Source organism: Cheilinus undulatus, linkage group 20 (genome assembly GCF_018320785.1).
Source record: "Cheilinus undulatus linkage group 20, ASM1832078v1, whole genome shotgun sequence".
In the NCBI taxonomy this organism is placed as follows: domain Eukaryota; kingdom Metazoa; phylum Chordata; class Actinopteri; order Labriformes; family Labridae; genus Cheilinus; species Cheilinus undulatus.
This window is the reverse complement of record NC_054884.1, coordinates 33,122,958-33,148,998: the sequence shown is the minus strand read 5'-3', so window position 1 is coordinate 33,148,998 and position 26,041 is coordinate 33,122,958. Positions and strand designations below refer to the sequence as shown.

Below are 26,041 nucleotides of genomic sequence, written 5' to 3'. Positions count from 1 at the left end.
CAGTTAAAGAAGCTGTATGGTTTAGGTTAATGTAACTTCAAATCCTATTAAAAGCTGCAGAGGCACAAGATATGTGTAATGATTTTAAGCCTGCTAGCTCCTTGTACAGCTGTTAGTACCAGCAGAGGGCACTGTCGTGTTACTGGTGTTATTCTAGCTTCAGCTCAGCAGTTAAGGGGAAAAAGAAGATGCAACCACTTCATCCAGAAGCAGCTGGAGTTAGAAAAAAGGCAGTCATTGGTTGAGGTTATTTGGTTAATGTTGCTCAGAGATGGTAAAGCTTTCATTGCTGTAGGAGTTAGTCACTCAGAAGCAAGAGGAGGTGAGAGGAGGAGGAGGAGGAGGAGCAGGAAGAGGAAGCGGGCAGTCTGCTGGTCTCAAAGCAGGAGAAGCTACAGTGGAGCGTAGAGGCTGGGAGGCTCGGAGGAACCCGGGAGATGACAGGTACAGTACAGCTAACAGCAGTGACACAGAAGCATTATTATACACTGCACACTTCGAAAAGAGGCGTTTCATTTTCAACCCGTCTGTGAGTGCATTACTGTATCGAGCATTTTTTATTAAACATACAATCTGTGCTTCACAAATGAGAACTCTGTGACAGGTTGAAAAGGCCCCGCCCATTTGAATAGTGTTAAAAGTGTATCATTAAAGGCCGAGAACATCGGAGCAGGCAGCGTCTGGCACAAAGCAACAGCCATGCATTTTATTCATTTAGTTCATTGGTTAAACGTTGGTTTCAGTTTACATCATCCTTGCAAAAAGATCACCTTTGCTCCACTGTAAATGAAAGCAACGGTAAATTTGATCTTTGTGCTAAAATGACGTTCAGAAACCTAGTCAGGTAAGGCACGTTTCAGAAGTTTGTCTTAGCTGTCCTGGCTAACACTATCACTGTTTCCTTTCTGATCAGAAACTTTAATTGATGATTGATTGTTAATTTCTACCCTTTATAGTTTAAGTCTAGTTCTAGTCGATGAAAACTCAAAAACATTTTAGTCTAGTTAAGTCCACACATTTTAGTCTCAACTTTTAGTCCAAGCATTTATTCTCTTGCCTAAATCTGGTACCAAATCATGGTAGTGTGTTCTATGCACTCTGCCAAATCTGGGGTCCCTGCTTTCTACAAGTGAGAGGCAGAAGAGATACAGATGCATTGTATTTTGACAGACTGATCCACAGTCAAGAAACATTTTGAACATCCGATGAAACTACATAACATTTTAGTCTAGTTTTAGTCATCTTGGTGAAAAGTTAACTTACTTTTAGTTAGTTTTAGTCATCAAAGATCTAATTTTAGTTCGTCTTAGTCAAGGCTTTCTCATGGAAAAAAAGGATATCGACGAACATTTTTAGTCATGGTTTCAGTCAACGAAATTAACCCTGTTTCACACCTGGTGATACACCTGGAGATTGCAGGCCGATTTTCAGGCCCTTGGGACATCCACTGCTCGACCACGGGCTTGTGACTGCCCTACTTCCAGCCCTGACAGTACCCTAGAGAGATTTTACTCACCACATCCACCGCTGACTCTGTCCTAAAGGTTTGGACTTTGATTATACTATTTTCCAATGTCCCTGGTATTGTGCAAGGACATCCAGAGCACGGTCAGGGTTGTGTTGAACGACAGTTTGTAAGAAAACTTTCTTGAATCAACACTAAAGAAATTCTTTTTGTATGGACATTGACATTTTTTTCCACTATTGCCTTTGACACAGTAGTCAGTTTGATTTTGTTAACTGACAAAAGAAAACCGCTGTTACATAATCATTACACTGTATTGTGAGCCCAGTATCTGTTGTATAATGACTTGAACCTATCCTAATGGGTTATTTACCTTGATTTGTCAGATCTGGTATCCTTACATGTTTTTAATATCCTTCTCAAATTTCATTCTGAGGCTAAACACAGTATTTTTGACCCTGATGATGCAGGAAAAGCCTTGATGATATCAAACTTCTGAAATGTCCCTCTTTTCTTTTCAGAATTAGAAAATCTGTGGCTGCCACATTTAAATTTCATTGTGAAGAAGAGACAGAAAGTTAGAAGGAGAGGAAGGTTTGCCATTCTGCTTGAAGCGAGCATGCTATAATTATAAATTGGTATAATTATATTTTTTTACTGTCAGCAAATAACACAAGTTAACAAATGGGGGGCTTTAACTTGTAGCATTCACATTAACATGACTATTATTAAACCAAATCATGAACCAGTGCCACAACCCATCTGAAAAATGTATCATCAGTTATCTTATAATGAAGATCATCAATACATTATCACATGGGACAGAAACACCAGTTCATCAGAGGGTTACATTCACTTCAGGATCATGCTTTTGAAACAGTCACACATTTAAAAGTGTCATGCACCCAAAATGGTACAAATTGAGCCTAAGTTTTAATAAGGTTATCAATAATGGCTAAAAAAAAATCTGTCATCAATATTTCAGTTAAATTTGAATAAGCCGCCCATTTTTGGACACTACCAGTCTAACTGGGGTGACTAGACGACTCTAAAGCTACAGCTACCTGATGGTCTGTTAACTGTAATGAGCTCTGTAATGAGCCTGCTCGAGCATTAAGTCACTTTGGTTCCAATTTGATTATCGTCCATCGTTTGGTCAAGCCTGATTGGTTATATGTTTGCTCACACAGTCAGGTCTGACTATCTGGCTGAGAAAGGAAGTGAAGAAGGGTGAGGGGATAGACTGAGAGATAGACTGAGAGTTCAGCTAGGGTGGGCTACACTTTACCATCGGACTGATCCGGGAATACTGCGTTATCATCGGCAAAGCAGCGTGTGCCTGAAATGTTACCGTAGTCAAATATGGGCCCTTCCAGCAAAGTCACAATATCCAACCGATTGATCTTAGTCAGCACCGCGGTTAAAGCGTCCGCTACAAAGAGAGAGAGAGAAAACTTTATTTGCATGAACATTTACAGCATTTTAGATTAAATCTCCAAAAGCCAATGAGAGTAACAGGAGAAGAGGATATAAACAAGACAGCTTTATCAACGTCTCTCTTTTACTGGGACACACTGCTTACTTGTGGCATTTTTACCGTCCCTGTGCACCCATTTCTTTAGGAGCATGAAGCTCTGTGCTGTCAGGGAGTTGGGGTTCTCCACTCTGATGAAGTTGATCTCGTCCACAGAGAAATCCAGCTCCCTGGCCAGCTCTGCAGCAACAACCCAAACACAGAAAAAACAGTTTTAGGAACCAGCAGAATGCAGATTTTTGGTTTCTCATTTGGTCAGATTTCACACTAACACCTTTAGGTTTGGAAGTATCATTTCTACTAAGTAATAAACATGCTAGAAAGGAAAAGCACTTGGGGTCATTATCAATTAAAGTGCATTATTCTGTAAGTCACTCGTTCACTTAAAAAAAAGCAAAACTGAAACAGTCCTATACTATTCTAATTACCTCTGCATGTGCCCACTTCATCGTTTGATAATGTGGCTTGTTTTTAGTTGTTTGAAATCTTTTCTTAACATTTATTTATATTTTTCAACAATTAGCTTTTTTTGTAATTGTTGGAAAAACTTACTGATTCATATAGGAAACTGCACAAACAAAGTAAGAAACAAAGTAAATATTTTTTGTTAGACCAGTAAAGAACAACAGTCTATTTATCATCTGACATTATTGCCTATTTCATTTTTTACCTTTTTTTTTTTTCTCCTGAGTTCAAATTTTCACTCAGGAGGGCCACTCCATAAGCCCAAATGTGTTTCTTTAGCCTGTTCTGCACATTTCTTTAATAATTATTTAACTTCATGGTCTGCTTGTATTTTATTTCTTGTTCTGTATTTTTTCCTTTTCTTAGTTCTTACATTTAATAAAATAAAGTTTACAAAAAATAAATATTGCTATTTATTCATAGGCAATTCATGGTGGTGAAGTGGTTAGCGCTGTCTTTAGGTGTGGATGTATGCCAGCCCTGTCACTGCTGCGATCGGCTCCAGCCCACAAATGTGAAAAATCTGAAATCACATTTCAGTAATATGTTGAGCTAAATCAGTGGTCCCCAACCTTTCTTCCTTAGGGCCCCCATACTCCTATTTAAGAAGAGCTAAGCCCCCCAGGACCCACTTGGAAAAGTAAACATCAATTTTATTTGTTTCATTGACAAAATCCCATCATGACAGGGATATATACACCACTAGTAGTTCTCAATAGAGGATCTGTGTATCAACTATCCACTATTATGATGGTTTATTAGGGCCACAAAAGAGGATTTCATCATTTTTAAGAAAAAACTCTCAAGATTAAGACAGCATTAATTTACATGAAAAAATTGAATTATTTGACTTTAAAAGTTGCAAATGTAAGTGAACCAAAACATACTATGTTTGAGATCATAAAATAAAAAATCCAAACTCTATTTTCAGGTTGGTTTCTTGCGAATTTTTGGCTTAACATTGTAGTAAATGTAGGATTTTAAAAACTTCTATTCTATTGCCATAATTTGAGACTTTTAATCTCAGAATTTTTTACTGTAATTTCCCAACTTTTTAAACTCTGAAATCCTTAGTTTGTTTTCTTGTAAATATACAAGTTTTTAATCTCAAAAATGTGATTTATTTTTGCTAAGAATGCTTACCTTTTTACTAAAAAATGAACAGATTCTCTTTATTTTTTTATTTTTTTCAGGTTGGCCCTAATACATTATATTTTTAATCCTGATCTTTAAAAACCTCAGGCCCCCCTCTCCCAAGATCTTTGGTGCCCCCCTAAGGGTGCCGGCCCACTGAGCTTAGTTATATTAACAATCATAAGTTATGAGTTAGATTTTCTGAAATGTCCTTGCAGAGTTCTGGTAGCTGTCGAACTATTTGTGGCTGTACTAATAATCAGGGATGGAAATCTTCCAGAATTATTCAGGACATCAGACATTACAGATTTACAGACCTGAAGAGGTGACCCATGTGAATCAAGGCTATCAGCAAGTACACATTTTAAAAGAAGAACTGATTTCTGAAACACTGAGAATTTCAGAACTGAAAATCCTGGATAAAAAAACAAATTAGACACCATCACTGTCATGTTTTAAACAAATACAAGATCTTAAGTTTTATCTATTTTATTAATTTCCACAATGTAAAGTTTGTGTTTAAATGCTTAAATGGACTTGCTCCTCAACCTGCAAATTAGCATTCGCTACAAACACTATGATACTTGCATGGGATGCCTGTTCTCAGTTGTCTATGTTTATTGTGCCTTTCCCTAACAAATAAACCTTAAATAAAAAAATAAAAAAATAAATGCCCTGACAGTAGAAGGCAGAGAAATAATCAAATTATCCTATATGAGGTGTAATAGATGGCATTCGCACATTTTTTTCACTCTAATAATTCTGATAATTATCTAATTACTATGGAAATCACTGGCCCTGTATCCAGAAAGCCCTGGAAGTCAAGCTCTCATGACAAAACATTCAAGCAGGTATCAGTTTTTGTTAATCTTCCATTAGTGTTTGATCTTAAAAAAATATTTTGGTTTTAATGAGTAATATCAACACTTAAATTATAATTTATTTCCTTCTTGCTGGTTGCATGACTAAAACTGCAAGCACAGTATCAAACAGCCTCAGCCTAATGGATCAGAGACATTCCTCTGGTGCAGAGAAGTACTGGTTATAAACTGGTTATAAATTTAAACCCTGAGAACATAATGTTCAGCGGATCGACTCGCTCACTGCAGCTCTGCAACAGGAACGCCCATTAAATATGGATGAGATGACTTTTTCTCTTATGAGCACTCACTACACAACTTTAATACTCACACTCTAACACACATTTAAGATCTATGACTGCTTTGTCCTGCTCGGGCTGCACACACAAATACCGGGTAACGCCCACTCAGACACATGCAGACACTTGGGATGGTGCTGCAGTGCAGGCGGTCAGGCTTGGACTCAGCTGCAGCGGCCACACCCTTATCTACTCAAGTGCATCATAGAAATAAAATCATCTTAATGCCTCCTAAACCTCCTTAAACTAAAAAATCCAGGACATAGACATGGATTACAATTAAAGCTACTTGGATATAAAAGTTAATAATGTTTATCTGAGCCACCATTATTATTATTGTTTTATCATGAGCAATGCATGTGTCTGCTTTAACAGCAAAATGGCAAATCAGTTCAAGGTTTTAACATGTTGTTACTTTTATGTTGTGTCAGAGCTATGATCATGAATGAGACCATAAACAACACTGCAGCACTGCTCAGACCATTTACACTGCATGTCCACCAGATGGCAACAAACACTGCTAAACCAACAGTTTAAAAAGCTGGATCAGTGCTGCTCTCATTCCCATAGGTGTTAAAATTCATCATAACTCCTGTTTGACGCAAGACATACCTCATAGACCTTTTTTTAAGAGACTGAATATTGAATTCTTTCATAAATACAGCCTTTATCTTGATGGATGCTGAATCAAGGGGAAACTGATTAGAGTGTTCTGTATTTCTAAGGGTGTAGAGGGGGAAAGTTAGATCTTTAACTGTTTATTATATCTAAAATCTAATCTTCAATGGTGGTTTCACATTGAGGATTCTGGCCTGAATCTGAGTACACCTGACCCTACAGTCCAGTTCACAAATATGCCAAGCCTGGGCACTGTTCCCGTCTGCCAGTTGCCAGTTGGTCTAAGGCGGGGACATCCGACTCAATCACAGCAGGGGCCGAATTTTGAATTTGGGTCTAACCTGAGGGCCTAACCTCATCTTCACTAGTAACAAATTATAGGGAAAAAACATAACATTGATAATACATAATTTTCAAAAGTTAAAAATCATGATTTTTTCATTGTTAAAGTACTACATAAAGTCCATGAGTTTAAAAGGTCAAAAGATGAGACAAAAAAAATTAAAACTTGAATCAAAAAGGTCAATATTTAGGATGAAAAGTTATACTTAGGAGTCAAGATATGAGAAAAAAATTCTAAATCAAGAGGGAATAATCAGGCTTGGGCATGGCACAAAACAATCATGCCTTAGACCAGGGATCATCAGCTACTTATGGACAAGGGCCAGCTTTTTCCTATACAGGCACTTTGGGGACCGATCTCTTAAAAAAACTAAAGAAATCTTAAAAAATTGTCTCTTTAACATATTTTTGTTTAAATATTTTAATTTTCTTTCAAATGTATGTAATTGTTAGGCTCTAACAGTGAGACCAGTCCTATTCATCACAGCTGGCCACAAGGGGGCGACTGAGATATTTTAGCTGAAGCCAAAAGTTGACTAAAAATGGGAGTTCGATCAGGAATGGACTGATGAATTCATGTTTAACATGCATCATATTTGCTAGTAACAGCTGACACGTGATTTTCTGAAGAAAAAAAAGAAGGATGAAACAGAATTATTTTGACATTCACAATTGTTTTAGTTGTTCTAATCTTTTCCTCTGCACATGCTCTGAATTTGGTGATGCTCTGGGGGCCGGATGGGAGGCTGTGGTGGGCCTAGTGTGGCCCCCACTGCCCTAGAAGCTTAATGAAATGCCTAAAGGATGCATGTATTACAGTTTTAATGTTTTTTTATTGTTACATTTCAACTACAACACCACATTTTTGTTATTTAGTAGCTGCTAGAGTGAAACTACAAAACTTCTTTATCATATTAGCTTTTGAATCCAATGTTAAGGATACCTTATTTGATACCAAGAAGTTCCAGACACCCAATATTGGGTAATTTTTGGTTTTCAGTAATCAAAAATTGTAGGCAAACAGCTTCACACTGCCTAAATTGTGCAAAAACATTGGAAAAATGAAACATTGCCTACATATTTGAACAATACAGTGTGCACTTCTTTCTTGATTCATTCCTGTCCATACGCCTGCCCTAAGGTTTGGTACTTTCAGGGCTATGGATCATCAAAATAATAGCCTCGATGGAGGTTCTTGAAAGACCCTCAATCATGTCCAGTTGCCCTTTCGACCAAGATTTGGATTAACCATAACCTGGATGAATGACAGCCTACACACACTTTAGATGGTACCCTTTTAAAAGCGTGGGTAGAGTTTGACAGCCTGATTTGAAGGTTTTTACGGGCTCAATTGCATTATTAAGGCATTATTATGGCAACATTGCATGGTTGGCTAAGAGTGTGGGGGAATGGCCAGATGTTAAATCATTATACGGGCAGTAATCCTAGCAATGCCAAATCCAATTAATTACTGTTGAAAAAACAACCTAAAACATTATTATTGCACCCTCTTCCTTTGTAGGAAAGCGTTTCAAGCATGAAATGTTGAGAACAACGCAGACTCACCAGTCCAGCTGAGTCCAAGGTGGTCGGCTACTATCGCCATGCGGAGGTCTGTTCTCTCACAGGGACTCTGAGGGCCTGTGTGAGGGTGCAGGGAGGGGCAGGAGACACAAAGTTAGAATGGGACAATCCAACAACAATCCCCAATGAAAAAAAGCCCTGAAGAAAAGATACACAAATGCTCCTATGATACTCCATCAGAGGGGTTCAATGATATTAAACTTAGAAAATACATAGGTTGGGATTGTGAACTGAAAGTTTGTCTGTTTTCCCATTAGTGCTCATACCATTACCTACTAAAAACCCACTTGAAGAATACCTAATTAATTAGACCGTCTATCATTTCACTTTTTGCCTTTTTTCTTACATTGTTTCAATGCTAAATGCTGCAGCGTTGGTGACTGGAGGAACACAAAGACTAACTTTAGCTCACTGTCCCAGGTCACACTGGTAGAAAAAGTATTTCTGGCCAGACTATCCTCACTCATTCCATGATGTCTTCAAAGAATACTGAAATATTCTGAGAAAAAGATATCTATATCTATCTACACAGAAACGGGCATATCCATCTGCTTTGCAAGGTTATGTTTATGCAACATTATTTGCAGATTGCTGAGGTTTGTCAACAGGGCCGATATCTGCTGACACTGATGCTAAACCGATGCATCGGTGCATTTGTAAAAAATTCAGAAGTATTAAATTAACACTGAACTAGTTGAAAACACTCAAAATATCTGTCATAACTGATTGCATCAAAGTTTTTAAGTACTGGAAATGATATTTTAGAGTTTGACTCAAGTTAAAATACATAATGTTTCTCATCCACCACAATTTCCAAAGACTGTGAGGTGCACTTTGACCAAGTAAGTGCTCATCCACAGAGTTCAGTGTGTCATCCTTGCTATGCTAAAGTTGGTCCCCACAGCTGGGGCTTATCTAACTGAGTGGGTAACTTCACCCATGGTGCAAAAGTGCCTAATGCCTAAAGGCATTCTGGGAAAACGCTACTGTTTACTAAAAACAAGAAATGTGTTCTACTGACTCAAAAAATGGAGCCGAAATAGCTATTTTTGTTTTCTAACACAACTTAATTTTTACTGTTTGGCCCTGAGGTGTACTTTTGCTCGGTTATTGTTGCTGACTTGCGATAAAAGTATTTTTTATAAATTGACTTTAAAGCTATGTCTGTATTAAAATCAGGGATTTGTCAAAAATTATGATAACTCTGGACTGAAAAAAACATTTGGTGCTAACCAGCATCTGTGAAACCACCCATAGGGGTTATTGTTATTTCCTTGCCATTAACCAATAAACAATGAGAAATAGACTCTAGTACTGTCCTTTAAAGGTACATTAATAAAGTCTTTATTAGGCTAGCCTGATGAGGACTACATCTATCTGAAATTAGATATACTGTCTTTGCTTATAGTTTCTTCTATAGTGATACTACTTGCACTATTTAAGGAGGTCAGCTGAATGCAAAGATAAAAAAGCATGAGGATCTGTGTGGCCAGAAAAGTTGAAACACATTACAGATACAAAATTAAATGTTAAGTTGTTAAAGTATTAGTAGAAAAGGTTCAGAGAGTTAAAGAGTTTTCTACCACATCACTAACCACAAACAATCTACCATCAAGCAACATTCCCTTCCACTGACAAAAGCAATTCAAGGCTTTAACTTGAAATCAAATCTATTCCAGCTGTTCAACTCCAAGTAAAGACTATACAACTACACTATTCCAGCTGAAATTCATATGATTGTCAAGTTTCGCCAACGAATTGTTTTCACAGTGTCTTCAGAGATCAAAAAGTTCCACCAAATGATATCTACAAACCAGGCAAGCAGACCAAAACAATCACGAGGCTGTAGTCCCCACCCAAACATATCTCCTGTTGGTCCTAATCATGTTGAGGATGAAAAGGGTGAGTGGTGGTAAAGTGCAAGGCTTGGCTAGCTTGATTTGGAGTGTGAAGTGAAAGTGAGAATGTGTATGGTAGGTTATAAGACTCCACGATCGCAGGGATGCATACTGAGGCTGGAGATATACTTGCTTTTTAACCTTGTTTTTGCATCACAACCAGCTGCATCATGACTGTAATTCTCTCAAACTCGACTACTATACATGTCACTGGAGGATACCACTAGATGGCACTGCAGGTAGCTAAGGCTGTATGCAGGTACCAAATATACAAAATGTCAGTAACATGCAGCCAGATAAATGACAAGTGGACAGGTTTACTTTAGGAGACATGGACAAAGATTCAGTGACATCACCTATTGGTTTCTAAAGTGGAGTTTTAAAGCCAAATGATCGTGATCTTCATCCTGTAAATGCTCTCAAACTAACTTTGGCTCAAAGAGACGAAGTAGAGCTTTTAGTCTCCTGAAAAGAGCAACAGCATGCCGCCTGTCAGTCAGAGCAGCCATCTTCCTTATTATGAATAACTCTCAGCCTTAATACAGTGTTATAAAGATAAATAAAATTTCCCACCATATAGTTTGAACCAATAAAGACAGCTAATCAGACCAAAACCATTTTAGTACCACACTGTAATCATGAACATTCATGTTGTCAAAGTGGGCTTCATAATACTGGTGTTAATAGGTGTCTGTAGCTTTTCCATCCAGCCCCAAGTGGACACTAGAGGAACTGCAAGTTTTGCACTTCTCCATTAGCAAACTTTCCAAACACCAGAGGTTGCTGCTTGGGTGGACAGAACACAATGTCAGCGCTGTCCCCACCAAAATTTTCCCTTGTGCATGGACGTAAGTTGACTTTTTGAAATGTAACTGTCACCAGATATTTTACAGATATTTTGTCAGTGGGTGTATGGGTTATTTTTCCTCTATTGTGGGAGAGAAATGGACCAAGGACTGGTTAATTTAAACACAGGAAGGAATGCTATGACCAAGCTTGAGCTCTTTTCATTCTCATTCTAAGCCATGCCCCTCTACTAATGTATACCCACACATAGTTTTTAAAATGCATTAGCATTGCTAATGTCTTTGACTCATCTGCTTTCACACTCAGAGGCTTCTGAAAAAGCAGAGCAGAGAAGATGACAGATACAAGAGAGCAGGTGCTTTGCTAGATACAAGAAACTTATCTTTTTTTGTATTTCTGGTTGTGCTGACTTTTTCACTTGTTGCTTGTAAGCAGGTAGCAAACAGTTACAGTCATTACTGCAAGCTGGGTTGAGGTATTGATTCCATGTGCATGCCACCAAACACAGTAAGCTGGTTTAAAATTTATTTGTCCAATTGAAAGAAGTGTATATATGGTAGTTTTTCAAATGTGCAAGAGTTGCAATGTAGTGTACCTCAAGGAAACTGCTTGGGACCACTACTTCTCTCTATTTTCACTGATGACCTTCCTCTCGCTTTAAATCAAGCTAGAGTGCTTATGTATGTAGATGATACAACTCTTTAGTCACCGATGGGATCAGTTTAAGAATTGTCAAGCGCTTTGGATCAGGAACTACAAGCTAGGAAGTAAAAAGCTTCTTCTTAAGTTTGCTGAAAAAGTAGTGTATTTGGATCAGGCCATGAGGTCTAAACCATACCGGTTGATGATAAATAAAAATACTGATACAGGCTTGTAATAAATTTTAAACTCTGTAAAGCCCTTTGAATTGTTGTATGTATGAATGGTACTCTGCATATAAACTTGCCTTGCCATAATAAAAACTGCAAGGAACTCACCTGTCTCTTTCTTCTGTGGCTTGTGATCTTTATCATTTGAAAACTTTGTTATTTTTCAATACTATCAGAGTAATTATTGTAAAAAACATGGCAGAGAAAAGTACTTCAGTACTGCTATTTTTGACAAAAGACGTGCATTAGCACCGAAACGCATTGCTAAAAGCAAGGATATCTCCAGCCGTACTCTTAACGCAAATGTGCTTTCTTCCAGCCTAACCTCCTACATACTAAAATTGTAGTCCCTGCACTTTTTCTTCTATGCAGCACACTCACTGGCCATTGGATACTAACCCACTACTAAAGCTGATTTACCAGCTTTCCTTTCTACATTTCATTTCAAATGCTGAGAATGGTAAAAGACCGCTTAGGTTTAGTTGATTCTGAAGAATCTATGTCTTAGCCTTTCCCTCTTTGTCTCAATCAGACAGCACAGGACACAGATAACAAGAATGAAAGGAGGAAGAAGAAGAGAAAGAAGAAGAATTGACAGCTACACTTACAATGTCACGTCACAAAGCACCCACAACAGCTACATGCATCTCATAGAGAAAGATAAGGTAAGACAAGTTTTTAGAAAGAGTTTACAAACTAGTCTGGTTCTCCGTGACAGGAGCCGTGATTGGTTGATCAACCTGACTCCCTTCCTCCTTCTCCATCTGCTTTTGCTCCTTTCCTCCATGTGTCCGCCTACTCTTCCTCCTGTTCCTCCTCATCCTCTCACTGCTGGCCTGCTCAACCTCAGCTCTCACATCTCTAGCAGATGGTGTTGATGGGGTGGTGCTGGTGGAGGTGGAGGTAGAGGTGCGTGAAGGGCGGGAACTTCTAGACGCTCTAGAAGCTTCTGACAAGGAAGTGTTCCCCGTAGTGCTTAGGCTGCAGCTCTGGTCTTCCTCAGTTGGCAGTGTTTTCCCCTCTAACTTTGTTTCAGCCTCCCTGGGAATGGTTTGGTCCAAAAGCTTGGCTGCCTGGCTACTCATAGACCTGTTTTTTAAGCTTTTTGAGACTACTGTACTGTTTTTTGGCCTTGTCTTGTCTGTGCTACTCTTGCCTTGGGTTTTCCCCAGATTGTTCCTTGGTTCAGTCCTTGACCTTACTTTAGATAGTTGAGTTTTACCCTTGGCAGTCTGGTTGCTCCTATCGCTAACCAAAGACTTAGTTCTAGCTTTCTTTTGCTCCTTAGAACAAAAGGTGAGCTTCATGGCTTTTAATACTGGGATTCTTGATTTAGGAAATAAATTCTCAAATGGGTCTACTCTTTCCCTAACCTTATAAATTGCATGTTTTCTGAAAACTTCAACCTTTTCATGTGCCTTATCTTTCACTATTTGTTGACTTTGACTGCATAGTTTGTGCTTGGGAAGTCTCACTGGTACTCTGGACTTGCATATCTTCCCTTTGCCCTCTTTGGCTCCTGTGTTTGCTATTGCTACATTAGTAAAAGTCTTGTTTTCCCTACTGTTTTCCTCTAGCTGGCTGAAGGATGCTTCTATCCTGCTGACTTCCTGCAGAGTGGGTTCTGAAGAGGTCAACAAGTTGAAGACAATACTGCCAGTCTGAATTGTATCTGAGTGGAAATACTGAGATTCAGGCAAATTGCTACTTGGTTGTGAAGAATCAGTGCTTTGGTGATTGTTACAGTTTTCAGAGATCCAGTCCAAATAGTCTGTCTGTTTGGATGTACCTGAAGGAACTCTGTTATTTAAGTAATATTCTGAGATACCTGATGGGATATGGAAGTTAGAATAATCTGTGCAGTTTAGAGCTACAGAATAAGAACAATCTAAGTTTGCTCCTGAGGTATTGTTAGAATGATCAGCGATGCTGCCTGAAGGGTCAGAGGTTTTATCAGATAACTTGAACCCTGTTTTAAATGTGGTGAATGTAGGCTCTGTGTTGGAAGTTAAGTCTCTAGATGTGCTATAACTGCCACATGCATTTGATATTTCTAGCTGGACAGTAGTTGTTTGAATGACTTGAGGGATTAAGGTGTCTATGGGAGTATAAAAGTGATCACTGTCTTCCAAGGAGGCATCTACCTCTGCGTCCCTGACCCTGTACCTGCCCGCTGAGAAGAAATGCTCACCAATCTGAAAAAACTGGAGCCTCTCCTCAACCATGTCCCTCTTGCTCATGTCAATCGCACCACTGCGTGTCATCTCAAACATCTTCCCTTCATGGAAGGGGAATGGGTTTGGCTCACTCGTCGGCGTGCTATCGTCCGTCGGTGTTCGAGCCGGGGTTGTGTCTGGTGTTGTCGCCTGAGACTGTTCTTCCACTGCCAGTGCAAAAGGCTTGGGCTCATCGTAACTGTCCTTTGCCCCTCCCATATCGACAACGTCTTCTTCTGCTCCTTTACTCGGCCAGGGGTCAAAGTCCAGCCCTTTAGTAGCCACAGTCTTAAAAGGAGAGTTGAACTCTTCCTCTAACTTATAACTAAAATAAGTGTCTGAAAATCCCTCTTTTTCTGAGGGTTTCTTTTCCAGACTTTTACCCCCATCCTGACTTCCGCCATCAGGTTTCACACCATTTAAGGGGGCATCTTTTTTAAACGTGTCCTTAGGACATTCCTCTGGCGTTTTCTCCTCTTCAATAACTTCCAGCTTGGTTTGGGGAAAAGAGCGGTCAGTTGTCCTATACGTTTCTGTCGCCCAGACATCTCTCCGGCTGTCTGGAAGACCAAACAGCCGTAAATCTGCCTGCTCGCACAGGCCATCGTCCTCATCCTGTAGTTCGTACCCATCTAGAGAGTCTATTTCTGTTGCATCTGTGTCATGAGAAAATTCAGCAGTTGTGGCTATTGAACAGTCTGTTATTGATTGGTCATTTCCATTTTGTTCATATTCATAGTCCTCCCCTTTGCCATTAGAACCTCTAGAACCATTGGAACCATTAGAGCCATTGGTCCCTCCATTAGGTTCCTTGTTTCCATTTTTGTCATGCTTTTTGGTCTTAGACGCCTTTTCCTTCTCCTTCTTTTTCTCCTCCTCCTCCCCAGGAACTTTGGAAGTTAATTTCTTACAAGGAATTGGCTGGAACATCGACGTATCATCATCATCTTCTGCGTCTTCAGCGTTTGATTGACTGTTATCTTCCCCAGGGAGCACCGGGGTAGGAGGTTGGATTCGGATGATAGGCTCTGTCAGAAAATGCTTGTCGTGTTCTTCCTGCAAGTTCACCTCCATCATTTCTGTCTCAGTCTCTGATGAGGCACAGGAACCTTTTCTGTCTGGATCTGAATTCTCTGAAGCAGAATCCAGAGGTGGAGGGGGAGGAAACTCGATATACGCAATACCTTTGTCTTTTGAGGCTTCTTGCTGCTCTTGCTGTAAAATTTGATCATGCCTGACATTTTCTGTTGGTTCTTTCTGATTTAAATTATCACTTAATTCCTTCTGGTTGTCAGTTTTTGTTTCCTGCTTATTCGCATTAGCAAGGTCTTCCTCTGTGTCCTTATCCCTAGTTTTGCTTTCTGGTTGGGCCTCTTTCAAAGAGGAAACACCTCTGCCTTGGTCATCTTCCTCTGATTCTTCAGATACCTCCATAATTGGGCTTGGTTTGCCTGGCATGAAACCCATAAAGCCATCAAGGGTCCTGGATGTGAGATCATAGCTGATCTCCTCAGAGCTCGGGGTCTCAGGCGTGATGGGACTTTTCCCTGAGCTATCTATGAAAGAGACTGCTTCTAGGGTGTCATCATCAGGGCTTATGGGGCTGAGCGCTGAGTTGGATTTTTGTTTGACGGTGTGAAATGCCCCCTTAGCCTCTCTTTCCGCCTGTCTTCCCACCTGGACACTAACGTAAACCGGCAAAGTTTTGATACCCTTGAAGTTCTCTTTGGTAGTTATGGCAGTAGGAGGGGTTAGGACTTTCTCAAGTGTTTCTCTTGGGCTTATAAGGTTATTAGAGTTAGAGTCTTTGGGTGCATTATCCAGGATTTCAAAAGTCAGGTTTTCTTCTGTCTTAACTGGACTAGTCACAGGACTTGTCTTGATTTTGCTTTTCATTAATGTAGGTATCTGTGAGGGTTTAGTTACTGTCTGTTTCTTTGCTAAGTCATTATCTAAAATCGGAGATGCTCTTACAGGAATTTGGGATTCTGTCTTTTTCATAAGGTTTTTGTTCAGCACTTCTTCCAAGTCTGTTTTCAACTTTTCTGTTGCCACGTCTTTGGAAGCTTGCTGACTCTTTTTAGCATCACTTTCTCTTTCTAGTGGTCTAGCAGTATCACCAACAGTGGTTGTCTGGACTTTCTGGCCTCTAGTGCTTTCTTTGACATCCTGTGCACCTCTCCAACCAACATCTTTCTTAGTCATCGCTTTATCAATTACTACTTCCCTTACTTGTTTTTGAGTTGCCTCTTGGATGTTTTTGTTTGGCAGCTTTTCCTCTATAGGTCTTGGGGCTTTTTGAGATGATACTAGAGTCTGTTTACTGCTGTCTATGGCAGCACTCTTCTCAGCATCCTTTTTCTGGCTTCCTTCCTCTGGTGTTTCAGATACTTTTGATCCTTTAACCTGATAAACAGGGAGTTTGCTTTCCTGCAGTTTCTTTATCGAAGGCTTTGGCTGCACTGGGGGAGGAATTTTGGTTGGACTTGACGGAGTTTGCGTCTGAGCTTGGGCCTCAAACTTCATTCTTACAGCACTGACTTTGGATGTTGACTTCACATGAGCAGGGGAGGAGGGTTCAGACTCACTAGTTTTGATTTGTTGTTCAATATTGTCTTCACTTTTTTGAGAAAGCGTGCTTTTCTGGGGACTGCTAGGTAAGCTAGTGCTTTTCTTTTCTGTTGAAGTAGAACTGACAAAAATTTTGCCAATGGAGGGTTCTCTAAGTTTGCTTTTACTTAGTGTTTCATCTGCTACCTTGGGTTTTTGTTGTGTTTTCTCGGGACTACTGCAAGCGGAGCTAGGCCAGGATCTTGGCTCTTTAGGGTCTCGTCTAATAGGCTTTTTCTCAGGAGATTGCAGCTCATCATTTAGCTTCTCTGTCTTGTCACGGAAAAACTGTGATACCTCGCTGAGTTTCTCTTCTGCTTCCTTTACAGTTTGGTCTACCCTGTCCTCATAAAGAAGCTTATCCCTGCTCCTGTCATGTTTGTCTTCTGTAAACCTCATCCAGACTGCATGTTTAGGGCTGCCCTGTTCTGTGGAGTAATGGAGCACCGTCACCTTGTCAAACTGGGATGGTTCATCCCTGTGCAAGAATTTACCAGACTTAGGGGAGCCATCTTTCCCTGACATAGAAACAAACTCTCTTTTGGGGATACCATACTGCTGGCTCATGCTCTCACTGCCACGGCCAGCGCTCTCCTCAGAAAGGTGGCGGTTTCTGTCAGCTGAATCTTCTGTGTCTGTCAAGGACGATGCCTCAAGTTTTTCTGAGAGGAGCATTTTCTCAGCAAACCTATAAGACTCGCCTCTGATTTCTGATAGCTCATCATCGCAGTATTCTATGGAGTGCTGGCTCAATAGTTTCAGGGCTTTATATGAATCATCTGCAATCAGCTGAGCGGAACTTGGGCGACTATCCTCTTCCTGAGACACTGGGGTGTTAACACGAGATGTTTCCAGGAAGGAGGGCAGGGATTCTTCTACGGTAAGCTCCTCCTCTTCCTGTTGGACCTCATCATAATCAGTTATCTCTTTAATGCCATGGTCCCCTTTGTAGACATACAGCTCAGGGTGTTTCTTAGTTTCTCTGATGAACACCTCGGTTGGCTCTGCTGTGCTGTGGCCCTTCTCAATATGTACCTCAATAATCCTTTCAACTTTGGGCTTGGATTTAATGTCTCGGTCTAGAAATCTAGGAGTTAGCTCATCCCCTTTGACAGAGTCCTTGCTTGCTTTGTGCTCAAATAGGCCTGCCAGTTCTTTGGAGGGATCCCTACCTGATTGGAAAGCTTTCATGATATCTCTAACTGACATACCCTCCTCTATCATCTCTGCACCATCAGTCAACTGGGGTTTATGATAGACCATTCTAGTAGTCGTGGTAATATGAGTTTCCTCTTTAAGACAAACACTTTTGTTCATCATGGAGTCGTCTTCCGGCATTAGTGTCTGTAAGGCTTTCATGGAGCTAGTTGAAGCTGGTTCTGGCTCTACTGAAGGAAAAGCAGATGCAGCTTCCTCCATGGGTAAAGGCTCACAAAGATCATCAGGTTGCTCGTAGCTCCTGATGTGGACTACTTCGGTGCGGCTTTCGCTGACACAGGGAGGGATGGGTGAATCTGTGAATAAAGGCTTGGGGCCGGTACTCTCTGCACTCTGAGGAGCAGAGGGCGTCTTTTCACTACGCGTCTCAAACCCGCTGTCTGATAAGGGACTCTTATCCTGTTCATGAGAAAGGTCCTCGGGTGATTCCAAAATAGTATCCGGACCCTGATAGGCTTCAGCAAGTTTGCTCAGGTCCTTCTCTGAAGGAGACCTCAGCATACCCGAGACTGGGGGAGGCATTTTGAGTTTGTGCTCCTGTATGGACATTGAAGGCTTCAGAACACGCTTCTGTTTCTCTTCCCCATCTTTTTTCACCTCCTCCTCATACCTATATTTCAGCTCTGACATTTTGGATAGAGAGCTTGCACCAATGTCATTCGTTAGATAATCTACCACTTTAGCCAACCCTAAGTCTTTGCTTGACATCGCCTGATGTTTGAGAAGGAATTTGGTTTCATCAAAAGGTGGGTAGTAATCTGAGATGGCACTTCTTTGCGCCTCCTCGATCTCATCTTTGGAAAACTCCTCCCATTCATCCTCTGAAGCTCGTTCTTTACCTTTCCCTTCACTCATGATGTCTTTCTGTAAAATCTCGCTAACTTTCACTAAATCTTCTTTCACCTTCTCTACAAGACTAAACGGCTCCTCATCCTCTAGCTTGGCCTCTTTAGGAGTGCCTGTATGTGACGTTTGCACTGTTTTAGCTGCTGTCTGTGGGTCCGTCTGAAGGATAGCTGACATTCTGATAAGATCTTCTTTCATATCTGCTACATCTCTTAAGATCTCCTGGTTGGAAGTGGCGGTCGGGTGGATGATGGGCGGCGTGATGAATGGTGGAGATTTAAGTTGGGATTTTATTTTTGATGCTGTGACGCAAGAGGCCAAAGAGGAAGAGGGCAAAGAGGATGAGGCACGGGCATGGTCGGGTGGCGCCATTTTAAGAGACCCTGGCCCTGGTTTTGAGGGTGTTTCTGGAATGATGTTGACTAATGAATACACAGGTACAGTCACTGTATTAGACACAATTGCTGGGCTGGAGGAGGCAGGCACAGATCTCAAAGAACCATAACCCGAGCTTGCCATTGTAGACCTTCGTGAGGAGGACAGTGACTTAAGAGTACCATAACCTGACACAGAGCATGAGTCTATAGCTTCATTTATGGCTGCACTGACACTGGATGTTGCAGCCTGAGTCGTGGCTTGTATCCTCTCTTGGAGGCTGCCGCTTCTCTCCGTGAGGTGCCGTGAAGACGGGGAAGATGGCGTGGAAGAGGAAGAGGGGTATTTAACTGGCGAGAGTGATCCATTCATCATGGACACTTCTGAGGAAGCAATGGTGGTCTGCCCAGTGGAGGAGAGCGATGAAAGAGTTGTCCTCCCAGCTCGGGATGAGAGTGTTGAATCTACAGAGGTTTTTAAAGAGGATAAGCTTGAGATGCTTTTAACGGGGGAAAGTTTAGATCCCCCTGTGTCTGTTGGAACTGTGGACCCCAGGGTGCTTTTAAAAGGCAAATTAGAATTGTAGATGTTGTAAGGTTTCTTTGGTGATGTTGGAGCAGTGATAGGTACTGATGGCACAGAGCCATTTGGTATCGAGTGAAGTGGGGAAGTCCTTGATGTGTACGCTGAAGCAAGGCTTTTGATTGATGCTGGATCTGTGGCAGGTTTAGAAGGGCTTCCAGAGGACACAAGGTTGGCCGACCCCTGGACAGGGTACTGACCCATTTGGACGACAGTTTTAATGGGTGAAGGCATAGTCCTGTAAGACCTGATGGGGGATGAGGACATTGCATCACTAACTGATTTAACTGGAGTTGATAAGGAAGGCGGTTGTGTTGGAGCTCCAATGGTGATAGCTGTAGCGCATGCAGGTGACGGGGAAGAAAGGGGCCAAGTAGTTTTCAATGGAGAAGCAGCTGGTGAGCCTGCCGGTGAATCGGTAGAGGCGAGGGAACCCCCCACTCCGCCTGGCCTTGTTTGGCCAGGGACGGTAATAGGAGCAGTCGACCATGGTGGGTAAGGTCTGGTTGGAAAGACAGGTTTGTGAGGGTAACCAGCAGGCAGTGTTCTTGCTGTTGTGCTTCGCTCAACTGCTGTTTCTTCAGATGAAATTGTAAAGTAATGGGAGAGAAGAAATGGGGAAAATAATAGAAAGGATGCAGAGTTGTAAAAGTAAAAGAAAATTATGTAAGGAAAGGAAATGAAAAAATGTGAAAGAAGAAGAGATCACAGGAGGAAGATTTGGTCAGTGACGCAGTCCTGGTATCAAGGAGGGAAAAACAGCAGTTTCATGAAGTGCTGAGATAAGATATTCGAGTACTGATTGAGGATGGTTTTATGAAAAGATCAGTTGTGTTCCCGTGTGATTCAGGATTGGGATATGACTCAAACGACAACAACAACAACAGCAGCAGCAGCAACATAACAAATAAAGTCAATGAAGCACACACAGCAGCAAAGGAAAATCTCAAAAGACAATGGCGTTGACTAACAACAGAAAAATGGCGGGACAAATGCACCAGGATTGACATAAAAACAACTTCTCTCTTTGGACTTCAGATGGTCTGAATTCAGGGTAGATTCTAATTTCAATCCGCTTTTTAGAGTGCCTTTTATCTGTTTGTCCAAAAAAATTACTCAACTCCCCAAAGAAAATTTAGAAAGTATGGTACCATAGAGCCAAGGGCTGCAGAAGTTTCCATTTTCCTTACAAACAGAATATGACAAAATGTGTTTTCCAAGACCTAAGTTTTGGCCCATTTTGTCATGCAAAACAATAAGAACTTGTGACAAGCAGAGAGTATGAAAAACTCAAAGAAGAACCTAAAAGAAAGCCAAACTCGAGATCTCCTAACATGCATTTTTGTCCCACAAAAAGCTGCTACATCATCACAGAAAGAGTTTCAGACTTAGAGGGGACAAGTGAAGATTAAAATTTTACTTTGACCTCTTTGTCCAAATGCTAATGGAATTACATTGGCAAGTCAAAGAAAAATTTTGATTGTGCTGCATTTAGAAGTTTTAGAAACTCAGCAGTGGAAATCAACAAAACAAATCCAGGAGAACAACTCACAACGTGGGCAAGCACAGCACAGGAACGTAAAAACCACTCGTGCAAAAATATGTACCATGTTGTAGACAGGCATGTGAACAGTGCATGTTATGTAGGATGAAAAATACGCATTTATTACATAGAGTAAGACACAACTATCTACATGTTAATCTCGCACTTTACAGGTTAATTAATATTAATAGACTACCTTATCTCTGCAAATTGGCATTATTATATTCATCAAAGGTTTTGTTAGTGAAAATGTCAAACTCACTCAGTGCAGGCTCGGCCAGATAGCTGTAGCGCTTACGTAAGGCTAGGGATGCAAAGGTATGACGTCGCTCTGGCTTTTCAGTCTGCAACAATAGCAAACAAAACATCAGTTTTACGTCAACCTGATTTGTTCTGCCAAATGAGTAACATCTGGATCTTAAAATTTGAATACCAACAGTTTGCAGATGTTGGTCTTATCAAAAAGTTGCATAGTACAACCACAAATCATTCTTTATGAGTATTTCCCTTCAGTCTTTATGTCTTAAAGAAGTAAGAGAACTTCTTTAAATGTAACCAAGCAAAACTGTTTTCAAATTAACTTAAAGATAAGGCTTAAAACTTTAAATCACACACTCAAAATTGCAACTAATCAGCTCTAAAGTAGCGTCACGAAAGTTTAAGTCTTGACTTGCCACTTATATCACATTTTATGGGACAGAAGGGCTTTGAAACAAATGATTTGTCATATCTAAAATATAAATCATGCAAAATTGAGCAGCTGAAGGTTGCTTTGAAAAAGTAAAAGTTGTATTGCTCTTATAAAAGCGGAAAAAATAATGCTAAGATGAACAGAGCAGGGCCATTATAAATCTAGCGCAGAGGACAGCACATGGTGGGGAGGGTGTGGTTTACCTCATCCTCGGCATCTGACTCCATTTCCTGGTTCCCAAGATGCATTGCAGAAACAGGGGGGAGTAACATAATGGAAAGCAGGGGGAAAAGAAACATCAGGGTGTGAAAAAGGAGTGATCGACAGCAGAAGCTCCAACTCAGAAGAGAAGCCACTTAAGCAAACTCGGCAAACAAAAAAGACACAAGACGGAAAAAAAAGCATGAAGCTGCAACACTCAGAAGCAAAAACAGCAAATGAAGACAAGCAACTTAACGCCAGCCTGAGAGTCAAAGAAAACCTTTTGCACAGAAGCCCTCAGCCAAAAGCATGTCAAATCAAAAGATAGGTAGGAACAAAACAGAACAGCCAATGGCGAGAATCCACTGCAAAGATAACCAGTGTAAATATACAGAGAAAAAGAAAGGCTTGAAACAGATAAAAGACACAGTGGCGGCAGTTTGGCCAAAGTCTTTCTCTGTCTTTCATCTATCAGTGTTATTGGGGCCGAAACTCGCCTAACCATGTGTATGGTTATGGGGGTGACAACAGAAAATGGTGAGTTGGGCTACCTTACCTTTTTCACCGCAGGCAGTGTGATGTTAAGGTTGCACACGGCAGTTTGAGGGAGACCTTTTGCCGTCCTACATTCCTTAAGGAACGTAAGACGACCGCACGGCTCCTGGCTGGGATCCCTAACCTGGAGAGAGAACATTGCTTCTTTATTTACCTTAGTATAATGCTGTTTTTATTCCACCATTTGAATCCGAGGAGCAGCAAAGTGATTTTAAGGGTCTTTATAGTTAAGTATTGTTGTTTATATTAGAACCATACAAAATACACTGTGTTTCCTAACAAGTGCTATGCATTTGTGGATTATGTATTATGCAAGTAGATTGACTTTTAAGGGTAATGTAGCAAAGTAAATGGTAGAAGTCCTTGTGAGTGGTTAGGTTTGAGGTGAATTGTCATTTACATTTATTCTGTGTACTGGCAGGTATCAGAAAATGTAATATGTATTCTAACAGGCACAAGTTTCAATATCATTCCATATGTTGATATATTGGTGACATCCTTAAATACTATTTCTCTAAAAATAAAATACGGTAAAAGGAAAATAAATGGCTTTTTATGCATTCAAAAAATAGAACTCTATGAAGGCTGTAAGAGGACATGCATCTATGGTACATTTTAGTTGTTTTCTTGAGATCAGGCCCAAGCTAATCATAGGCTTGTTTTTCTCCCACTAAGGCCCATTCTTGGGGTGTCAGACAAGCACTGATTTGCCTAAGAATCATCCTATACATAAAACTCTGAAAAAAAAATGCAAGAAAGACAACGGATTCAGAAATAAACATTGTGATTTTGTTGTATAGGGTGACTTTTTGTGCTTAAACAGAGCGCTACAGACAGCCAGTCTTAGCTAGATTCATGAAATTTAGTGAGCAGATGCTACTTGGAGAGATCTACAGAAAAACCCAATGACAACATGTCTCTAACTCCAACAGGAAATCTGCCATTTTGAATAGTTTGCCAAAAACTGGGTTTTTTGGGCCATTGCCAAGATTTTGTACTTGAACAAACTAGTCCCAGCGATTTCATCCATTTAACTTCTACTTTGGAGGAAAAACTAGAAGACACCTTGATGATGAAGAGTTGTTAAAATCTTGTTCTCTAGTCAGAGGGCAAGGCTGTGGCAGGTGCTTCAATTTTCAATTTATTTTTTTTAAACAGGAAGTGGCCATAACTCAGCTGTTCATCATTCTATATGACTGAAACTTCCTATGTATAATGAGGGTCCATAACTACATACATTTATGTGATAATATTTTGCACAGTTCATAGCACAGAAAATGAAAGAAAATGACAGGGTTTACAGTACAAGCTACTGTTTAAAGTCATATGAATATCAACGTCAAATTTGTGTCAATAAGACATTATGAAGAATCTGCCACCATAGAGGGCGTGGACTTGGCGGTTTGACAATGTGCTTGATAAGAGTCCCACTCTGAATGCATTTACATCTTATCTTATTACCCCAGGATACCAGTGCAAGTTGTCCCACTGGTATCTTAGACAAACAAGCAGAGATTTCTAGTTATCAAGTGTAAATGAAGTAACACAAAATGTAAGATAAACATCCATTTAGAGTTTTCATAGAAATATGATCAGACAAATAAGCAGTTATTTTTAAATGTCGAAAAAATACCAATTTTTGGTGAAAATCATAATTAAAAAATTTACATTGTGCTGGAATCCATACAATTTCACCAAATGCCATGATTCCAATATATTATCATATGTTCATATGTTAAGAGGTATAATACCCCAAACCAGTGGTTTTGCACTCATTCTTAGCTCATTTAATTTTTGCTGCACATTTTAAACAAAATTTAAACTCAACACTTAATTTGTTTGACTATATTTGTTTGAATTTTTGCACACTATCTAATGAAACATTTTCCAACAAAGCACTGGTTAGAGCAAGGCTGCTTGCTGGTTAGATTCAGCTCTGTGTGATCTAGTTTTAAAAAGAACAAATTGAAAATGATGCAAAATATTGATTATAGAGAACATGAATCAATGACAAGGTCATTTATCAGTCACAAAGGGAACTAGGTTAAACTGTGCACTGGATTTATTGGAATTAAAGCTATTATGGGGGTAGGGAAGTAGAAGGGAATGGAACTGGCTAAGCACACTTTTATCCTTAACAGAGTAATTTTGGTTATTGCCAGTTATGATATCTTTCATCCAATAATCATCACAACAAGCCATAGAAGTTTTTTTAGGCTATGGTAATAGCAGTGCTATTATGAGTATACAGTACCTTGACACAGAAAGGTAAACGGTTCTCCTTGAAGGCATAGAAGTTAAGAACTAACTGCTGGCCAGCTTTCGTCAGCGGAGCCAAGTTTCCATAGCAATCCACATAAATGGGCCGACCCTCCAAAACCTGAGAAAGCAAATCAAAGAGGTGAGGCAAAAATCCAAGAATACATTTTCAAAAGTATTCATGATATGGTCCAAATGAAAATGTACAATTTACAGTTTAAACCCTACTTGCAAACCTTCTCATTACTCTAAACTAGTATGAGTGCAAGCATTAACAAGTCTTTCATTAGTCTGTTTAATTTTAATTTGATTCTCTGTGACTGACTGGAGACAAGATCAGGGTGTAATTCGCCTCTCAGCTAAGAGGTAGGATTGGCTCCAGCCCTGCTACCCCAAATGGAATAAGCTGTGTAGACATCAGAGTGATGGATACTATAATTCAAAGGCTGCTGGAGTATCAGTGAAGCACATCCAACTTACATCTGTCTTTATGGTATTTTACTTATTTAGGACTTCAGTTAAATGTACTTTTGCTATCATTTTTAAGGCATTTCAGCAGGCTATAGCCTGCAATAATTGCCTTTCACTGATTAACAAATTTCATAATTGCTGAAATACACCGGAAAATCATAAACTTACTTTTTCTTTTGAAAATTTGGCCTGGACATTTATTTAGTTGAATCGCTAACATTAAGTGCAATTAATCAATTCATTAGATGAATATCTTAAACACCTAAGGCCAGAAAACACCACCTGAACTAAAGAAAACAAACAATAAACTATCATGAAGGTATTTCTTAAATCTTCTTTTTATGTGTTGTATATCTTAATAAGTATTTAAGTCAAGTTTAGCTGGAATTCAATAAAGACTGGCGAGCCAGCCAGGAGCCAGCTTACCCAAAAACATAGCCCTAGCTTTTGAAAACAAACACAAAAGAAGTTCTGATGCAAAAATGTCTTAAAATCTTAAGAAAGGCTCTAATTACAAATCAATTGGATTAAAACACTATTTGTCTGTCTATTTATGCTAATTGGTCCAAAGTTTTATTTTTAATGCAACCTCACTTAGT

General features: G+C 40.0%; 1 protein-coding gene across 26 annotated transcripts in view; it reads right to left on the bottom strand.

Annotated features, from left to right (window-relative positions):
* The window catches only part of LOC121528118 (ankyrin-3-like), a 252,631-nt gene that overhangs the window by 14,650 nt on the left and 211,940 nt on the right, over nucleotides 1-26,041 (bottom strand). For 19 of the 26 annotated variants that reach the window (XM_041815302.1, XM_041815297.1, XM_041815308.1 and 16 more), the window contains 8 exons: nucleotides 24,967-25,092; nucleotides 22,714-22,836; nucleotides 22,160-22,186; nucleotides 21,528-21,609; nucleotides 14,067-20,300; nucleotides 8,284-8,358; nucleotides 3,048-3,179; nucleotides 2,754-2,897 (listed from right to left, as the gene is read on the bottom strand). In XM_041815302.1, coding sequence (XP_041671236.1) covers nucleotides 2,754-2,897; nucleotides 3,048-3,179; nucleotides 8,284-8,358; nucleotides 14,067-20,300; nucleotides 21,528-21,609; nucleotides 22,160-22,186; nucleotides 22,714-22,836; nucleotides 24,967-25,092 — 6,943 coding nt within the window. The remainder of the gene's footprint in view (nucleotides 1-2,753; nucleotides 2,898-3,047; nucleotides 3,180-8,283; nucleotides 8,359-14,066; nucleotides 20,301-21,527; nucleotides 21,610-22,159; nucleotides 22,187-22,713; nucleotides 22,837-24,966; nucleotides 25,093-26,041) is intronic. The other 7 variants (XM_041815312.1, XM_041815314.1, XM_041815315.1 and 4 more) reach the window with 5 other exon arrangements.